Source organism: Prunus mume, linkage group LG7, assembly GCF_029339155.1.
Source record: "Prunus mume cultivar Tortuosa linkage group LG7, ASM2933915v1, whole genome shotgun sequence".
NCBI classification, from domain to species: Eukaryota; Viridiplantae; Streptophyta; class Magnoliopsida; order Rosales; family Rosaceae; genus Prunus; species Prunus mume.
In genome coordinates this window covers 2,141,108-2,160,506 of record NC_142704.1, presented here as the reverse complement: position 1 = coordinate 2,160,506, position 19,399 = coordinate 2,141,108, and the positions used below count along the sequence as shown (strand labels likewise).

Sequence of the window (19,399 nt, the reverse complement as noted above, 5' to 3'; positions counted from 1 at the left end):
ATGATTAAAGCCCAACAAAAGTGATACAGTTACTATCGAACACAAACAAACCCACGAAATTAAGAGATAATATTAAAAATACTAAACCCAGTCATGCAGCCCAGCATTGGCCAATAGGACATCATAGTTTTTTGCCAAAAAAGAGGAAAATGATTTATCATCAAATTTCTACACAAAACATTAGGTAATTTAATATAATAATATTTGTTCTGTCCTATAATAAATAGCTTCTGTGGGGTACCCATGTCATTGGTTCTATATCCCAGGTTGTTTTAAATCCCCTTCCTTTGGATTTTGATCATTAAATCAAACAAGGTAATGCAGATGAAACTATTCAATTTCTCTCTCAAAGTTCTTCTATCAATCGTTTGCAGATTTCTTTGAACCCAGGAGTATTTTTGTATTGTTTATTATTTTATTGAATTTTGGTGTCCATAATTTGCATTATCCATATATCCTTTATAAGGAGGAGCAAATGGGTTCTGTTATTTCATCTGGGTTATTTTGATCTAGGGTTTTAAGGGCCTCTTTGCAGCCTCTGGTGGATTTTATTGGGTTTTGGGCATCTGGGTTTTCGTTTAGAACTTCGACCCCTTATTGGGATTCAAGAGGATCAGTGTTAGAGTAGCTTTGTTTGGGCTTTTGAATTGAATGGCTCGGTTGGTTTTGCCATGCAAGAGTTCTGCTGTTGTGAGGACGAGTCTGTTTGGTTTGATCTCATCTGCTCCTGTGATTGCCTATATCCCATTTCTTTAATCGATGATAGTGATTAGTGTGTGTATATCAGTCGTCTGTGTGTTAAAATCTATTAAAAGGTTGTAACTTGCAAGCCGTCTCACTGGTGTGAGATACTCTACTCAATTTCCAAATTAAACGCGTTAGCATATTTGAAATCTGGACTAGGAATCTGTTAAAGGGTTGTCAGCCGTGTCACTTCTTGAGGGTTACTAGGTTGTGCTCTTTATTTTTTTATTCAGATTCCTTACTTTAGCTGTCTCTTCATCTCCTGCCTTCTATTTATTATTCTCTTTAGGATGTATAGAATGCCATATCCATGTGTTGTACAATCACACGAGTGAGCATGTTATAATGGTCTAGATTGAAAATGATTTATGTCTAGAAAATTGCGTGAGTATCATTTTTTTTCCTTGGTTCACTTGTATGAATGTTTTTTTTTCGCTTTTCAGCTTCAATGTACACGCCGTGTTAGCTTATTGGGGAATTCATCTAAAAGCCTTTCCAGATACAGGCGCTTTCTTACTTCAGAGGTTTGTGATTTTTTCTCCCCTATTTTCGTTGGTTACTTCTGTGATTTCTTTTTTTTCCAAAGTATTATGTTTCAGTGCTAATTTTTAGCTATCAACTTTAAAATTCAAACGAAGGGATTCTGAACTCTGTTAATCAACTGAGGTTTTCAGGTCAAGTGTCGAAGGAATTATCGCTTTCCTTGTACTTCATTTCCTGTGAGTTGAAATGTTTTTACTGGAAACTGTTTATGTGTTCCGATATTTCTTTGCACATACTCATATTTGTATGTGTTATGCCCTTGTATTTTGTGTTGTACCAGTATAAATATGCATCATACCAATCTTGTAGTTGTTTCTTTCTTATAACTTTCTTAATCATGTGCAAATCTAGAACTCATTTCAGACGGATAAACAAGGGAGCAGGAGGCTAATCTGCTCAGTTGCCACAGAATCCTTGCCAGAGCAAGTTGAAGAATCCAAAATGGGTGCACCAAAAGAAATCTTCTTGAAGGATTACAAATTGCCTGACTACTACTTTGACTCGGTATACTACACTTTATTAAATCTAATTACTATATATTGTTTTGGTCTCTGATCTTTTGTATGCGGAACTTCTGTGTACTTATGGAGCTACTACTTCAGGTGGATTTGAATTTTTCGCTTGGTGCGGAGAAAACAATTGTTAGTTCAAAAATAGCTGTTTTCCCCAGAGTTGAAGGTAGTCCCATAATCACTCTTCTCATTTAGTATTTCATTGGTAAAAAACATCTCTGTCCTTGTTACAGTGGTAACTTCCTGGTCATTTGAACAAATTTATTCTGCTCGTCATAAAATTCTATCTTTCTGTTCTGGAGCGATGCTCTGCATCTATCTTTGCTTATCTTTTTCATTATGCTACATATGATTTTGAAGAAGGATGCCTAGCCATTTTTTTGCTATTTAATACATTTTTGTTATTTTGATTTACAGGCTCTTCTTCCCCTTTGGTCCTTGATGGGCAAGATCTTAAGTTACTCTCAGTTCGAATCAACAGCAAGGAATTAAAGGTATGTAATTTCTTTTGTGCCATTCTGGTTCTCGGCTTAATGTTTCATAGTTGCTTTCTGAAAAATACAAGCATTGACTCGATCTTATTCCTTAATTAAATGCATAGAAAGGCTACTTCACAATAGTAGTAGTTTAAGTTGCCACTTTTAGTTGATATTTTACCTGAACTTTGAGATCATGAGCATGCTTTTCCTGTCTTATTAATATTCCATGTGCTGATTTCTTTTTTTCCTAACCCCTTCTCTCTTTCTAGAATTGGTATAATTTACATGCTTGTTGCCTTTTTCCCCATGATAGGAGGAGGATTACCGCTTGGATTCACGCCATCTGACATTAACATCACTACCTAGTGGTGCATTTGCGTTGGAAATTTTAACAGAGACATATCCTGAGAAGAACACATCATTAGAGGTGCATATTGTCATATCTACAATTTTTATGCCTGATAAATGGTATTATTTTTCTCTGACTGTAGATTAATTTTACTGTAGGGGCTTTACAGGTCATCCGGGAATTTCTGTACACAGTGTGAAGCTGAGGGTTTTCGTAAAATTACATTCTATCAGGTTGGTAAATTGATTATATATTCCAGTCGTCCAGTTGTAAAATGTCAATCAACTTCTGCTGTATTGATTGCATTTCATTTGGAACAGGACCGTCCTGATATAATGGCAAAATATACATGCCGCATAGAAGCTGATAAATCATTATACCCAGTGTTGTTGTCCAATGGAAATCTCATAGAGCAGGGAGACCTAGAGGTGAGCATCACTTACTAAAAAGTGCAGTACATGGATATTTACTGTACTGTTATTCATTGTAATCTTGTGCTTTTGGTTCAGGGTAATAAACATTTTGCTCTTTGGGAGGATCCTTCAAGAAACCCTGCTACTTGTTTGCTTTGGTTGCTGGACAGCTTGAGAGCAGAGATGACACATTTGTTACTCGTTCGGGTCGAAAGGTGGCTTTGAGGATTTGGACCCCTGCTCAAGATGTGCCAAAAACTGCACATGCCATGTATTCACTTAAGGCAGCTATGAAGTGGGATGAGGATGTGGGTTTCTTTATGTTTATAAAGATTATTGGTTTTGATATAAAGTTTTTATTGATATTGGTTGCAAAGTTTATTGTGCGCTGCTCACATGACTATTTTTCTATTAGGTTTTCGGTCTTGAGTATGACCTGGATCTATTCAACATTGTGGCTGTTCCAGATTTTAACATGTATGTTTTATTTTTCTTTCTGATAAAAAACCAAGTATGCGGACATCTAAAATTCAAAATTTTAGTGTGGAAAGTGACTAATGTTTTCATTTCTTTAACTTGATTCATTCTATTGTTTAATCACTGATACTTTTGGTTATTATTTGATTATCAGGGGAGCTATGGAAAACAAGAGTTTGAATGTATGTTTCCTTTTTAGAATCTAATCTTGTGATAATGACCGAGTTCCATATTATTCTTTCAAATTTAACAATTGAATAAATTTCTACAGATCTTCAATTCCAAACTTGTGTTGGCATCTCCAGAAACTGCATCTGATGCAGACTATGCAGCCATTTTGGGAGTTATTGGCCACGAGGTTTGTTTTTCACATCTATAAAATAAGGACTCAAAGCAACGTGCTTTGTCAATTTTGATTTGGATGGCAGACAGCACATTAATGCTGATTTTTGTTTCTATCCATTTTTGTTTTGCAGTATTTCCATAACTGGACTGGCAACAGGTTGGTTTATATACCAGCATTACAAATTATTTTTTTGGAGAATATGCATCCTGTCCTATGTGCTTTGTTTCCCTTTTTCTGTTCACATCCTTCACCTGTCCATGTTATCCAATTATATTTCTCAATATCTGATTTGACATTTATATTGAAGTGTGTAATCTATTGAAAGTGGGTTCAGTGTTCACACATTAGGTTTCCACAACCATTTTTAATACAAGAATATGTTTAACATGCATGCAGAGTGACATGTCGTGATTGGTTTCAGCTCAGCTTAAAGGAGGGTCTAACTGTTTTCCGTGATCAGGTATAATTTTTTATCTTTACCTCAAGGCATAGTGGCATATATAAACTGATAGAGTATATTTCTAGATTTGATCTTGTGACATGGGGACTGTTGCTCATTATGATATTCATAATATGCAGGAATTTTCATCTGATATGGGGAGTCGCCCTGTAAAGCGGATTTCTGATGTTTCCAGACTTAGAAATTATCAGTTCCCACAGGTTTTTTTTATTTTTCATTTTTTTGGTTATGTAAATTTTAGAACTTCTGATTGACATTTGCTATTTTATATCATACTATTTTATGAGCTTAGGAGTCGAGTTGTGAATCCATTGAGCATGGGTTTGCATTTGATGTTCTAAGGATGTGGTGTAATGTGCCAAATTGAAGTCCTGATATATGTTTTCTGGTCTTTTAGGATGCTGGTCCCATGGCTCATCCTGTGCGGCCACATTCTTACATCAAGGTCAGATATGATCTTTTATTTGGTAGCTCATTCAAAGTTATCATATTCTAGTACTTTTTTAACTATTGCCTTCAAATCATATTCATTTTGTTTTTCTTTCTTGCAGATGGATAACTTCTATACAGGCAGGTTTTCTTTCTCCAATAATTTGTTTATTGTAAAGGTCGCTGCATTTTTTTGGTTGTCATAGGAATTTGTGCTCTCAATATTGAGATATTTGGGTTTCTTGTGCAACCATGTTGGAAATGATTCTACTTTTGGGCCTTCACCAACTTCTACTTGCAGTGACGGTAGGGACTAGCAACTATTCTTTTTATCTCTTGTTTGTTTGTTTTAAATCATAGAGAAGATATCTAATTATCCTTTGTTATTCCATTTTCTCCTGGCAGGTGTATGAAAAGGTCTCTCTCTCTCTCTCTCTCTCTCTCTTTGTGCGTGTATGCGTGTGCACAAAAGCTTTTGCTAGTGTCAATGATTTATTCTAATGGCCCAACTTTATCAGGGAGCTGAAGTAGTCAGGATGTACAAAACTTTACTTGGAAGTCAAGGGTTCCGAAACGTAAGACTGAGAAGCCTCGAATGATTACAATATATACTTCATATTCTGAGGTTGACCATTTTACAAAGTCAATTTATATTAATTTTCCCCATTTCAGGGCATGGATCTTTATTTCAAGAGACATGATGGACAAGCTGTAACCTGTGAAGACTTTTTTGCTGCCATGCGAGATGCTAACAATGCAGATTTTGCTAATTTCTTACTATGGTGTGCATCTTTATCTGTACCACACTTTTGAGTTTCCTTCTTATGGGTTTAATGCTTATATGGAGTATTATGAAACTGTAGGTACTCACAAGCTGGGACCCCAGTTGTCAAAGTTGCATCCTCTTACAATGCTGAAGCCCGCACATTTTCTTTGAAGTTTAGGTATATAAACAGAGTATAATCTTCTGTGTTGTCTTTATCTATCTCTTTGTTTGGTGGCACTGCTAACTAGCTCTGTTTGATGATGTGGACATGATCAGTCAAGAGGTACCACCAACTCCAGGGCAGCCCATTAAAGAACCCATGTTCATTCCTGTGGCGGTAGGTTTGCTCAACTCAACCGGCAAGGAGGTGCCTCTTTCCTCCGTGCATCATGATGGGACATTGCAGTCTGTTGCTAACAATGGTCAGCCAGTCTACACAACAGTTCTTAGAGTAACAAAGGTTGGGCTCAGATTTTCCGTCTTAAGCATTTCTTTAAATTATTAACATCTTTATTTGGACTCATACCATATTGTGTTTGGCTCTGTCTCTCTCTGTCTCTCTCTCTCTCTCTCTCTCTCTCTCTCTCGACTTTAGGGGCTATGTTTATAAAACAATAATATCCTTGGTTTCCCATTTATGTATTCTTAGTAGCTGGACTTATCTTACAGAATTTTTTTTGTGGACATATTATTACTAACTTGTAAAACTGAAATCTCTTTCAAACATGTTAAATACAAAGCTATAAAATTTGTTGTCTTTGAGTTATTTAAACACTATTTTGCCCTATGATGTATATTGGGGAAACATAGAGGTGTTGGAGTGCAAAATTGGTTTTTCTAAATGGACACTGAATGCTTGTAGTGTAATGGCCTGGCTACCTTTTTGAGAAATAGTCATGGCAAGTTGTTGCTGGTCAGTCTTGCCCATATTAATAGATATGCTTTTACTCTCCTATGCAGAAAGAAGAAGAGTTTGTCTTCTCAGATGTATCTGAGCGGCCAATTCCATCTTTGCTCCGGGGCTATAGTGCACCTATTCGTCTAGAAACTGATCTCACAGATAGTGATCTATTTTTACTCCTTGCTTATGATTCAGATGAATTCAACCGGTTTGTCTTTTGCAAAGCAGTAAAACTCCATTATTATTAAATGAACCTCTGTTTGATTTTTTATATGTTTTAAAACTTGTTTATATTTGTGTTGTAGTTGGGAGGCTGGGCAAGTGCTGGCGCGCAAGCTGATGCTCAGTTTGGTTGCTGATTTTCAACAAAACAAACCTTTGGTTTTGAATCCAAAGTTTGTGCATGGGCTCAGAAGCATACTATCTGACTTAAGCTTGGATAAAGTATGATGGGGCCCTTTATTTTCTTTCAAATCTTTTTGTAATGCCCAGGAGAATTGATCTATCAGTGAACCATATTTGCCTTTGGTTGAATAGGAATTTGTTGCAAAGGCAATCACTCTGCCAGGTGAAGGAGAAATAATGGACATGATGGAAGTTGCCGATCCTGATGCTGTTCATGCTGTTCGTACTTTTATCAGGAAGCAGCTTGCCCACGAACTGAAAGCAGAGCTTCTTAGCACAGTATTGACATTTTTCGATTTACCTAGAATTCTGTAGAGCAATTTATCATGTTCTTTGTTCACTTTTTCTATTCTACAAAGAACCAACTTGAATTTTATATGTTTCACAGGTTGAAAACAACAGGAGCACCGAAGAGTATGTGTTTGACCACCCTAATTTGGCTAGGCGTGCTCTGAAGAATATTGCTCTTGGTCTGTTTTGCTCTTTTGAAACATAATGTTTTCAATATCAGCGAACTTTTCATGGACTGACTGCTTATATTTTGTTTCATCTGTAGCATATCTTGCATCCCTTGAAGATTCAAGGTGTACTGAGCTTGTGCTGAATGAGTATAGGAGTGCTACAAACATGACTGATCAGTTTGCAGCTTTAGCAGCAATAGCACAAAACCCTGGTAAAACTCGTGATGATATTCTGGCCGACTTCTATAGCAAGTGGCAGGAGGACTATTTGGTAAAACTCTGTCCAACTTAATAATCCTTAAATTGCTAGAATGAGTTCTGTTTTGTTAGATCTTTGGTGTGCATCATCCTCTCCCTCCCTCCCCGTCTGTATGTTTGTCTGAGCTTCATTACATACATGCAACGAATGTTAACCTGTTTGATGTTCACTAAACCTGTAATTCCCTGTCGTTAAGTTGCATTTGTAAGGAATTTTAATAGAATAAAATCACCCAATACTCTGTGATTTTAATTTCCCAAGTCAATTGTAAGGCAAGATTGAACTCATGATGCTCTATGGTAGTCGCTTATAGTCTATTATGTTTAGACTTCTGTTCTTCTTCTTCACCAATCAATTTCTGAAAGTCTCGTAAAATCACCATCCGTTATCCTATATCAGATGTTTTATTTATTTAGTTATTATGATTTGCTTTTTTCACATTTTTCAATTTAACTTTGCGTACTAAGTAATTTAGTGCTATTTGACCCCAAAAAAAAAGGTAACTTAGTGCTACTACTAACGCTACCCATAGTTTTCCTACTTCTGTGATAATTGCTTTCTTGTTCAGTATGTCTGTATGTTTAACTAATTAATTAAGTGTTTTATTGTTTAGCATGTATGTACTTATAACCCTTCCCATGATTTCCTACATATCTAATTTATGCAAGTAAAAGATTCGCCATTTCTTTTGTTGTAATTTTGTATTCCTCTCCTCAGGTTGTGAATAAATGGTTTGCACTTCAAGCCATGTCTGACGTTCCCGGTAATGTAGAGAATGTGAGGAACCTTTTAAGCCACCCAGCATTTGACTTGCGCAACCCAAACAAAGTGTACTCACTCATTGGAGGTTTCTGCGGTTCTCCTGTGAATTTCCATGCAAAGGATGGGTCAGGCTACAAGTTTTTGGGAGAAATTGTGATGCAATTAGATAAAATAAATCCTCAGGTATTTTCAGAGAATCCTCTTGAAGGACACTTTCTTATTATCAATTGCTTGGTTTTCGTTATAATGTAATTTCTTCCCTAATAACGTCCTTGGTCATTGTTTGCAGGTGGCCTCCCGCATGGTATCGGCCTTCTCAAGGTTTAGGCGCTATGATGAAACCCGGCAAAATCTTGCCAAGGTAACAATTTATCATTCTTATTTCTAGCATATTTTTCTTATCGTTTCCAGAGCACATTGCTGGGTATTGCGTTGTTTTTCGAACTGCAAAACATAATGTAGTCCAAACAGAAACATTGATTATCTTTAGTATGCAATATCAATATTTTTCCATTCGGGAGCAGCATGGTAATAGAACACATGGTGTGGTGTTTTCAGGCACAGCTGGAGAAGATACTGGCTACCAATGGACTGTCCGAAAACGTGTTCGAGATTGCCTCCAAGAGCTTGGCTACTTAGGATTTTGGTTTTGGATGAATAACTGCATGCATGTGTATCATTCCCTTCCTGTAATATAGAGAAATAATCATCTTGACTTGTTATCCAGGACAAAGGGTGCTCACAATAATCATGTTACTCTGTACAATTATACTATTAGAATTGCTTGTTTACCATTATATCTGAAACAAGTTATAGTTATGAAATTCCTCTTTTCTTTTCTTTTCTTTCTTCTGTCTCTAGAAATTATGTAAATGGTTATTGGTTTTTCATTTACTCAAAACCGAAAACAGATGGGGAAGAAAAAACCACGTCTCTGACTTGATACAAGAAAAAACTGCAATTTTCAGAGTTTTTGTTCCTTCAAAGATGATAGCAAAGCTAGTGTTTCCTACAACTAATCTCTTGCATTTTAAAGTGAATATTTTATAAATTTGCTAAGCTCTCACTCTCTCAGCCAGTCTTTCTGTGTTAGGTTACTGATAAAAACTACAAGCCCACAGCAGGGTACTAGTAATAGATGACAGTCAGAGGCCCTTGCCTAAGTTAGGCCCTAGTCCTTTTCTTTGCAATGTTGCTTTTAGATTAAAAATTATTACTGTTAGAATATTAGGTGTGAGATTCTGTCGATTAAATATATTTTACTACTATTGTTGTTGCATTACCCGCACAAAACAAAACAACAGTTCTCAATTAAATATCTTTAGCTTCTTTTATTATTAAAAAAAAAAAAGAAAAAAAAAAAAAGTAGGGTGTGGTAGACACTTGTCTCTATTCAATATTTTAATTGGAAACTTTGAATGGTCACGCCCATGGCACGTGAGATGTGACCTAGCAAGAAAAAGCTTACCTATGTATAACGTATAAAAAGGTTTTTCTTTCCAAAAGTCTTTAGAGAGGTCGATATCATAGGATATGCAGGTTCCAAAATTTCCAACCATGTTCTTCTGCTTTTGTTTTTGACCAAGCAACAAAAGTTTAACTCATGAAGTGCAATAATAATGTGAAAAAATGCCAATCAACAAAAGTTTAACTCATGAAGTGCAATAATAATGTGAAAAAATGCCAATCAACTCTGCATAATTAGTGTTCTTAAGAGTCAAAAGTAGCCCTTTATTATTGCTTTTAGCTTTTAAAACTTAATTTCCGGTTGAGTTGAGGTATCCCAAAGCCTTTTTCCTTTTGTACCAAACTTTGGTCACTCATTAAAATATGGTGAAGCTTAAAGGAAGAGGCAAATGAAATAGGCAAAATTGTACTATAACAACCTAGGTGGCATGTTGCCCACTCATTTGCCTTATGAAAAAAGTTGGTCAGTCTAAGGGATTAAACAATGCTAGTCTATAAACTGTTACTAAATTATTTATTTTTATATTTTACATTTACAATTATATTTTATAGAAAGTAGGTGAGAGAGTGGAGATGATATTTTATTATAAAAATTAAGTAGGGCCCAATATACCTTTTTACTTTGAAGTATCCAATATTATCTTGTTGGGGAGAGTATGTATATTTTGCCTACCCATTTGCCTCTTCCCTTGGAGTATGAAAATGCTGATGTGGCAAGACAAATAAGATTTGTCTACTCTTTTACCTTTTTCATTGAAGATGCTCTAAGAACATAGTAATGAGTAATAACATACGCCCAAAAGCATATTAGATAACCCATTATTCCCACTTTTAGATAAAACTAGAATCATTTTTTCTTACCCCCCAAAACATGTGGTTGTAAACAATATGCCTACTAGTGGGTGCTTGTGTCCAAGCCTTCAAGGTATAGATAATGATTATGCTTTTGACACAATCACACATGGGATTGAACAAAAAAGCTTGAATGATAGAAACCTAGAATTCATTTATTGTAAAGAAATTCACGAGAGTAATTCACTGATAAAGTGGTAAACTATAAACTTAGACGTCTTAAATATAAATCATACATAATAAAATTTTGAAATTACAAATAGTAACGGCCATGACACAAATTTGTAAACTTTAACGTCCTAGATTTGATCCCTCACACTTATGTTAACCATCTAAAATATACATATCATTTGAGAGTGATTATATGTATCCCTGTATAATAATGAAAAGTGATCAGATACATATAATTTGAGAGTGATTGTATGTATCCGTGTGTAATAAAAGGTTACAAATTAAAAAGGGAGATATTAGTATAAGATTTTGTAATTGGCATTAATTTCATGAGACATGGGCGAACCTATGTGGAGGTCAGGTCGGGTAGCTACCCATCCCATTTTGTGAATTCTCTCTCTCTCTCTCTCTCTCTCTCTGAATTGGGTTTTTATTATTTTTATTATTAATTTTTAGGATTTGAAAATGAGTTGTATAGTATGAGTTTTGGTTATTTGTATATATTATTTTTGTGTTGCATTGTATTTACTTATTGTTTTGTTTTTGTTTTTTTATAAGCTTTTATTTATGTATTAAAGATGCATTTGAGGATAATGCTCATTATGTCTATTGATTAGGTGTATTTTTCTATATTTATTAATAAAATTCACTCACATCGTTGAATTTTTAATATAAATTTTACCTAATCGGCTTTCAAATTTGGATCCGCCATTGCATGAGAGTTACATGGCCTTTAACCCTTTGGTTATGTGAGGAAAGGGGGTGGCTTTTATGGCTCTTTGGGGCATCAAATTCATAAAAGATTCTTCGTAGGAAGTAGAGGCATTAAAAAAAGGGTAGGGGAGGGTAAGTGAGAGATGCACCAACCGTGCAAGTTAGTTTAAAGTGGCGGGTAAAGGGGGAGAATTTTGGGACGTAGGCCCCACTCTCATTAGGCAATGTGGGGCTGTTGGTGTTGCGCACGAAAGCCATCATCATCGTCAAGAACAACTGGATGGCCACACGTGCACACTTCACACCTTGACAAAATACCTCTAAAACCTTTTCTGTCCTTGAGCAAAACAAATAACTAATTAATCTCCAACTAACACCATCACTAATTGTCCTCGTAGTACATCAATTGACAAAACTGCCCTCATCCCCAACAATACTTACTGTTGCATATGTGCATCACATCAATGCTGAAATACCATTTTTGTTTTGTTTCGATTGTTCAAGTTCTCCAATGCTGGTGTTAGAAATTTGGGCAAAACTAGTGTGTTTACATGCGGATTAAGCCTTAAAAGAAAGGGTTAATTTGTGTCCTTAAACAAAGAATATTCGAAGTTTTTGTTCTTAATAAATGCATATTGGGATTATATGCTACATTTATTTATTTGTATAATTATTCGCGACATTCATCATTTGATAAATTCGTTTGAGGAGATCTCTTCAATCATGTGTATAAAGAGGTGAATTTCATGGTAGATTCTTGAGTCTCTCATAGTCGCTTCGTACAATCTTTCAGGGTTGGGACCAGCCTTTTTCCCTTTAGATTTGATCACTGGTAGTTGTAGCCGGGATTTTGTGTTGTAATCCATTTTCTTAGCCCCAAAAAAAAAAAAAAATCATATGAGGAGGGGTGTTACAGTAAATTTAAGATTCCCTGAGTTCTAATATAATCGAATATATAAACCTTGGGCTAAAGTTGGGGTGTACGAAAATCACATACAAAACAAAGTCATTGCCGTGTTTGACCTCAAAACCAGTCACGCCAAATATTAAATATAATATTCGCTAAAATATCAAAATTATATATTTAATTTTCTTTTGTTCATAACACGCACACACAGACACAGACGCAGTAAGAGAAATTAAATCTCAAAGACTCAAAATACGGATTTTTGATTCATATTTTTCATTTTCGATTTCATCTTGGAGACATCCCAAGTAGTCAGAATTTTCTTCTTTGTCTCAGTAAGAAGAAAGATTTCTGCTTTCTTTTCCTGTTCGGGCTTTTGGGTTGTTTTGTTTGTTTGGTTCAATTTTCACGAGAAAATTCGACGTTTTTCTCGGCCGGATTCGGAAGTCCGATGAAAACCGGCGATTTCCGGTGAAAGAGAGAAACGGAGATGAGACGTGTGAATGGAGAGTCGAGAACTGGGAACAACGCTTTGGAGACTATAAACGCAGCTGCTTCTGCGATCGCAGCCGCCGAGAACCGTGTGCCTCAAGCCACCGTTCAGGTAAATTTTTCGAAAAATGTGATCTTTTTCGTTGTGGTCGATTCTGATATGTTCATTTGACCTTGTTTGGATGATGGTTCGAGTATTGAATCTTAGTCTTGTTAAATTTTGATTCTTTTTTTGTGAGAGATTTAAGATCCAGCTGTGTTCTGTAAATCTGTGTTATTCTTGATTTGATTGGATTTTTATGAACTGGGTACTGTTTAATTCCTTTGGAGCTACGTTTTAGGCAAATTTGGTTTGGAAATTAATTGAGCTGCTTCTGAAAGTGAAAATTTTCATAGAATTCTGGTGGGTTGTTGTCTCTTAAGAGTTGACTTGCTTTATGCAAAAGTATGTAGCTTTGGTGACTAAGTTAATTTTGAGGATCACTGAGCCGTTTGATCATAAAAGTGACAAGAAATTTTCCTTGGGAATATTGGAGTGATTTTCCATTGGTTCTCACTCACGGCCAAATGAAGCAAGAAAGAAACAAACAAGAAAGGAAAAAAAAAAAGAAAAAATGTTTCCTTCTGAATTACAATTTGTCATTGTAGTGGAGGCAGAGCTAGGTAGAGAGAACAAAGTTTTTAGTTAACATTGGGAGTCTCAGGTTTAATTGATAATTATCGAGCTTCTGCAATGGAAATGAGTCAAGATTGACAGGAGGGGCAGGGAGGGAAAGGGATATTGCTGTTGATGAAAAAGTAAACAAAAAGGAAAAAAATGATAGATAAATGAGTAAAAGGTCAAATAGATGTGCATCTTATCTTATTCATAAAAGCAGAGGAAAAAGGAACCACAAATGCTTATTAAATCTCACTTAAAGTTGAGAATAGAAATTGTTCTTCGGTGACCCAACAGGCATTTGGATTTGGCATCTTGAAATGATCTTCTGGAATTGACTCAAATTGTTTGTAATTACTGACAGAGTAGTGTCAAAAGAGAACTGATGCTGTTTTTATTGTATTAAAGGTTTGCTTTAATCATGAGCTTTGGTTAAATGCAGAAAAGAAGATGGGGGAGCTGGTGGAGCATGTATTGGTGTTTTGGATTTCAAAGACACAAAAAGAGAATTGGACATGCTGTCCTTGTCCCAGAAACAACAGACCGTGGAGGTGATGCTCCTAGAGCTGAAAATCCAATCCAAACACCTTCCATTGTACTTCCCTTTGTTGCACCTCCGTCCTCTCCTGCATCATTTCTTCAATCAGAACCTCCTTCTGCCACACAATCACCAGCTGGTTTTTTCTCTCTCACTGCCAGCATGTACTCCCCTAGTGGCCCTACCTCAATTTTCGCTATTGGTCCTTATGCTCATGAAACCCAGTTGGTCTCGCCTCCTGTTTTCTCAACCTTCACTACTGAGCCATCAACTGCTCCCTTTACTCCTCCTCCTGAGTCTGTTCATTTGACTACACCTTCATCACCTGAGGTTCCATTTGCTCAGCTGCTTGATCCTCAATTCCGGAATGGTGAAGGTGGTCAGAGATTCCCATTGTCTCACTATGAATTTCAATCTTACCAACTTTACCCTGGAAGCCCAGTGGGTCAGCTTATATCACCAAGTTCAGGCATCTCAGGTTCTGGTACTTCTTCTCCTTTCCCTGACCTTGAGTTTGCTGCTCGTGGTCATCATTTTCTGGAGTTCCGAACAGGTGATCCTCCCAAGCTCTTGAACCTCGACATTCTCTCCACCCGTGATTGGGGTTCAAGACTAGGATCTGGTTCTGTAACTCCCGATGGTGCAAAGTCCACATCTTCTGATGGTTTTCTTCTAAAGCCTCAAACCCCTGAGGTTGTATTAAATCCACGATCAAACAATAGAGGTCGAAATAATGATATTTCCATCAACCACAGAGTTTCGTTTGAGTTAAGTTCTGAAGAAGTTATCAGATGCGTGGAAAAGAAGCCAGTGGCATTAGCTGAAGCTGTATCTACATCTCTAGAAGATGCAGAGAAGGCCCAAAGCGAAGAAGATCCTAGTAAAGTAGTAAGCAGTTCTATTTGCCCTGTTGGTGAGACATCCAATGACGCAGCAGAAAAAGCCGTGGCGGATGGGGAGGAGGCACAACTGCATCCGAAGCAGCGATCCATCACGCTTGGTTCTGTCAAGGAATTTAATTTTGACAATCCAGATGGAGGAGATTCTGGTAACTCTATTGGCTCTGACTGGTGGGCAAATGAGAAGGTTGATGCCAAGGAGAATGGCCCGACAAAGAATTGGTCGTTCTTCCCTATGATGCAGCCAGGTGTTAGTTAGCTAGTATGCGTCTCACTTGAGGCCTCCCTAGCCCGTGGAGCATTTGAATTCGAATTTTGCAGTACAACATGGATTTTAGTTTTCCAAACTGGATTGACATCAAGGACCAAACTAATGCTACACTGGCCTCAAATTACAGACAAAATTTTGGGTTTTAGATTGGAAAGTCTTTTACAGGATGACTGAGCCGGGTCTAAGACTGTTTTTGTACATGGTGACCTGGAATTCATCAAGCTCAGAAGCTGTGCAGAGACAAAGTATGGATATGGATAGTATAAAATCACAGAGATTAGTGGCAACTTTTGGAAGGTTATGTGTTTGATGTATTATATTAAATTACAATAGAAGTAGATAAGAAGGATTACATTAATAAATAACAGTGGACTGCTAATTGATAATGTTGTTGCGTTTATCTTTGACCCCTCTTTGCTTCATGACTTTTCTTGGAATATACAGGGTATGTTGTTGTTTACCGGTTCAACTGCTAATCTTCTTCATGACACTCATTTCTATTTCCACGCTGAAACTCATTTTATATTGTATTATAAAATTCAGCAAACCATGACATTTTGTAGTCACTTTATGCCTGTAATTTGAGGTCACTAAGTGGTTTTAAGTGATTCGCTTCTTCCATAATCGCTTAAAATCACTTGGAAGTGATTATATTCCAGTCCTCCTAAAATCACTTGCATACGAGACTCTAAACCATGAAGTTGCATAAACCTTAATAATTTATACCATCAGCTTTTTATTTTGGGAAGTAATATATGGACCTGAAAAGTGATTTCCCAATTTCATGTGCAAGTGCATAGAGGAGTTTTGAAGTTATTTTGGGAAGTAATATATGGACCTGAAAAGTGATTTCCCAATTTCATGTGCAAGTGCATAGAGGAGTTTTGAAGTTATTTTGAAGTTGATCCGATTTCAATTCTTCAATTCCGTATTTCTAAGTTATCGATCCACAACTTTCTCTGTTCATTATAAAAGAAGAACCGTTTAATTGATATAACAACCGTTCTAGAAGACATATTCGATAAGCAGATGCTTTTCCTCTCTCCAGGGGAAAAGGCTGGTACTTTACAACTCATAACAGATGGAAAGAGTCCATTACTTTCATGTTTGGAGAATAAGAAAGCTGATTAGAGCAAATTGGTCAATACTCAAAATTCTTGCTAGTTTGAGTTTCAATTCAACTTTGAACCAACAACACTTGCCATTATTTTTTGTTTTTTTAATTTATTTCCAACCAAATCAAACCAAACCAGGTTTTTCACTACACGGTCCAAGTTGGACGGCTCCAACAGCTATTTTCTTTTATTCCAAACAACAAGTCAAATTACCAAATTGCCCACTTAAACAACGTGTGCCGCCAAGATTCTCTTGCCCCTCTTCATTGACCTCTAGACTTGGAAATCTTCGATGCCTCCAATAGGAAACTTCTTCGCATGTGAACACAGCCGAAACATATGGTGAAATTATAAATTTAAAATTTAGACTTTTGGAAAGAGAAAAAAAAAAAAAAAAATTTAGAGTTTTGTTATTTTACCACCTCCTTTAGTTGACCACAAATCAGAAAACGTCTGCGGTATAACCTTCTAGAAGTAATCAGCTTCATAGCGACCTTTTCTCTTTGGCCCAAAACTCCCAAACCCTTTATATACAACACATTTTTCTCCACCACCACTGAAACCTCCACTGCTACCTCTCTTTTCCCATTTTCCAATCCTACCTTTTTCTCCTCTAACTAATTTTCATTTCTGGGTGGGTGAGGAACATAGGCAATTCGGGAAATATGCTCAAATTCATGCCACCTTCAGCAGAATCGGCGCTTCCCAGAAATGGGTTTAAGAAAATCAAGGCAGAGTCCAACATAGCGACCATAGACGTGGGAGGCCAGCTCTTCCAGACCACCAAGCAAACCCTAAACCTAGCCGGCCCGGACTCGCTCTTTTCCAGAATTTCCGAGTCAGCCTCAGCTCAACTCGCTCCGCCGTTCATTGATCGAGACCCGGAGCTCTTCTCGATTCTCCTGTCGCTTCTCAGAACAGGTAATTTGCCCTCAAAGGCCAAAGCTTTAGACCTGCAAGACCTAATTTTCGAATCCCAATTTTATGGCATCGAAACGTTTTTGATGAATTCGCTATCGAACCCATCTCATTTTGATGCTTTTAACCTCGAGAAGTCGTTGATTTTGCCCTTGAATGGCCGAGACTCGCCGTCTGCAATTGCCACGACGCCATTTGGCTCGGTCCATGTAGCGCACGGCAGCAAAATCACGTCTTTTGATTGGTCGCTCAGGAAAAAGTCGACGATTTTGACCCAATTCACCGCCGTCGATTCGATGCTAGCGATATCGCCGAGGTTGGCCGCGGTGGGGGCAACTGACTTCTCGGGTCTCCAAATTCTTGACCTTGAAAACGGGTTTGTGAAGGAGACTCTCAATTGGGAGAATGTGACGAAGACTGGCTCAACAGTGCAAGGAATTGGCTCCTCACCTGAGTTTCTCTTCGCTAGTTTCGAATCAGCTCGGAGGAACTCAAATTCCATTATGGTTTATGATTTAAATAGCTTGAGCCCTGTTAATGAGATTGGTCATTATGAAATTTATGGTGCCGAGATTAATTCAGCAATACCGGCCACAAAATTGAATTGGGTTTCAGGTTATGGTCTGTTAATGGCGTCTGGATCTCACAGTGGACCTTCAGGAGTATTGGGTAACATTAAATTTTGGGATACAAGGTCTGGGAATGTAGTTTGGGAAATCAAGGAGAATGTTGATTGCTTTTCGGATGTCACAGTTTCTGATAACTTATCAGCAATATTCAAAGTTGGTGTGAATACAGGCGGGATGTTCTTTGCGGATTTGAGAAATATAGGTGCAGAGAATCCATGGGTTCCTCTTGGTGAAAGGAAGAAAGTGGTTAATGGGAAGAAGGAAGGTTCTGGGTGCAAGATTGAAAGCCATGGAAGCCAAGTGTTTTGTAGTAAGGGAGGCAACATAGAGCTATGGTCAGAGGTAGTGGTGGGCTCTAAGAAGAGCAGTAAAAATGGGATGGAGGATGATAGGCTCTTCAGGAAGAATTTAATGGGGAGAATGAAGGATATGGGAGGTTCCAGGATAACCAACATGGCTTTTGGAGGGAACAAGATGTTCATGACCCGGAAGGATCAGCAAACTGTTGAGGTCTGGCAGAATTCAGCTAGAGGATTTTAATCCCAAAAGAATTTAGTTGGAATTGGTAGATGGGGGATTAAATTGACTGATATCATCCAGAATCAGTCACATTTTCTTGTAACATTGTTTCGTAGATTGATTTGTTTGTAAATGATCTTGTAGCTTGTCAAGTCTCATTCTTTTGTGTGCTAATTAGCATGTCTATCAATTGTTTATAAATGATTTATTCAGAGAATTTAATGAGTTAAAGTTATATTGTTTGATGTTTCCAACTATTGTTTAGTATTTACCCCTTTTGTTCTTCTACTGAACTTTCATTGACAAGTTTCAATTTCTCTGTATTATTATAGAAGATGGGCTTGTTCTATGTAATCTGGCTGTTCAGGTGTTTAACTTTAAACATTTCAACCATTCTCTGTGCCCTCTTTTAGATGTTTCCTTGTTATTTAATAGTTATTAATGTCTAGTTGTTGAAGCTTTGATGAAAGGAGCTAGTTGAAGAGGGAAGGGGAGATGCTAGAGGCACCACAGTTGCGGATGCATGTTCTGCATTTTCCTCTTTGGCTTTTTTTGTGGATGTGCCATTGCCAGTCTAAGAGGCACCAGGACCTAAGCACTTGCTCAGATGATAAATCCTACTGATATTGTGCATCTTATTTTGCTAATTTAACAACTTGCTCTCTCCAGTTAACCTGTGATACATGTGGTTCTTGTGTCTTTTATTTATTAATTAATTTGTATGTAAGCCCTATCATATTCTTTGTAGCATTTTTCTCTGTTCTTCAGTATGCTTCTTTGGGCATTGCAGGCACAAGGAACTGCAGATTCGTATTTTGAAGCTTTAATAGTTTCATAAATAAAAATGACCAAATTGTCAGCTTGCCTCGCTCTGCCTATCTCATGTTAAGGCCTTACAAAGTTCAATGCTTTATAAGATTGCATAGACTATTTCTGAGATTGC

The 19,399-nt window shown here is 37.1% G+C and overlaps 3 protein-coding genes across 3 annotated transcripts; all 3 read left to right on the top strand.

Annotated features, from left to right (window-relative positions):
- The first annotated feature begins 327 nt into the window (after positions 1-327).
- On the top strand, positions 328-8,932 carry LOC103337540 (Peptidase M1 family protein). The gene is given in 32 exon segments (XM_089041016.1): positions 328-729; positions 1,188-1,268; positions 1,419-1,463; positions 1,639-1,791; positions 1,890-1,965; positions 2,217-2,293; positions 2,592-2,705; positions 2,786-2,860; positions 2,948-3,055; positions 3,137-3,167; positions 3,170-3,348; positions 3,456-3,517; positions 3,672-3,699; positions 3,789-3,875; positions 3,994-4,019; positions 4,260-4,323; positions 4,443-4,523; positions 4,721-4,768; positions 5,158-5,169; positions 5,235-5,327; positions 5,425-5,534; positions 5,616-5,696; positions 5,795-5,978; positions 6,479-6,627; positions 6,725-6,863; positions 6,957-7,103; positions 7,213-7,294; positions 7,381-7,556; positions 8,262-8,370; positions 8,373-8,489; positions 8,596-8,667; positions 8,865-8,932. Coding segments are annotated over 30 exon segments (2,799 nt in total). The 5' UTR covers positions 328-651; the 3' UTR covers positions 8,477-8,489; positions 8,596-8,667; positions 8,865-8,932.
- A 3,553-nt stretch (positions 8,933-12,485) lies between these two features.
- Positions 12,486-15,675, top strand: LOC103337539 (uncharacterized). Its single transcript, XM_008240699.3, has 2 exons — positions 12,486-13,021; positions 14,010-15,675. The coding sequence occupies exons 1-2, from the start codon at positions 12,908-12,910 to the stop codon at positions 15,261-15,263; spliced, it is 1,368 nt and encodes a 455-aa protein (XP_008238921.1). The 5' UTR covers positions 12,486-12,907; the 3' UTR covers positions 15,264-15,675.
- Positions 15,676-16,884: 1,209 nt separating this feature from the next.
- LOC103337536 (BTB/POZ domain with WD40/YVTN repeat-like protein) lies at positions 16,885-18,673 on the top strand. Its single transcript, XM_008240698.2, has one exon. The coding sequence runs from the start codon at positions 17,056-17,058 to the stop codon at positions 18,475-18,477; it is 1,422 nt and encodes a 473-aa protein (XP_008238920.1). The 5' UTR covers positions 16,885-17,055; the 3' UTR covers positions 18,478-18,673.
- Positions 18,674-19,399: the final 726 nt, after the last annotated feature.

Coding starts and splice junctions, on each gene's coding strand:
- LOC103337539 (XM_008240699.3), top strand. CDS start 12,908: ATGAGACGTGTGAATGGAGAGTCGAGAACTGGGAACAACGCTTTGGAG. Junction 13,022..14,009: donor TGCCTCAAGCCACCGTTCAG/GTAAATTTTTCG, acceptor GGTTAAATGCAG/AAAAGAAGATGGGGGAGCTG.
- LOC103337536 (XM_008240698.2), top strand. CDS start 17,056: ATGCTCAAATTCATGCCACCTTCAGCAGAATCGGCGCTTCCCAGAAAT.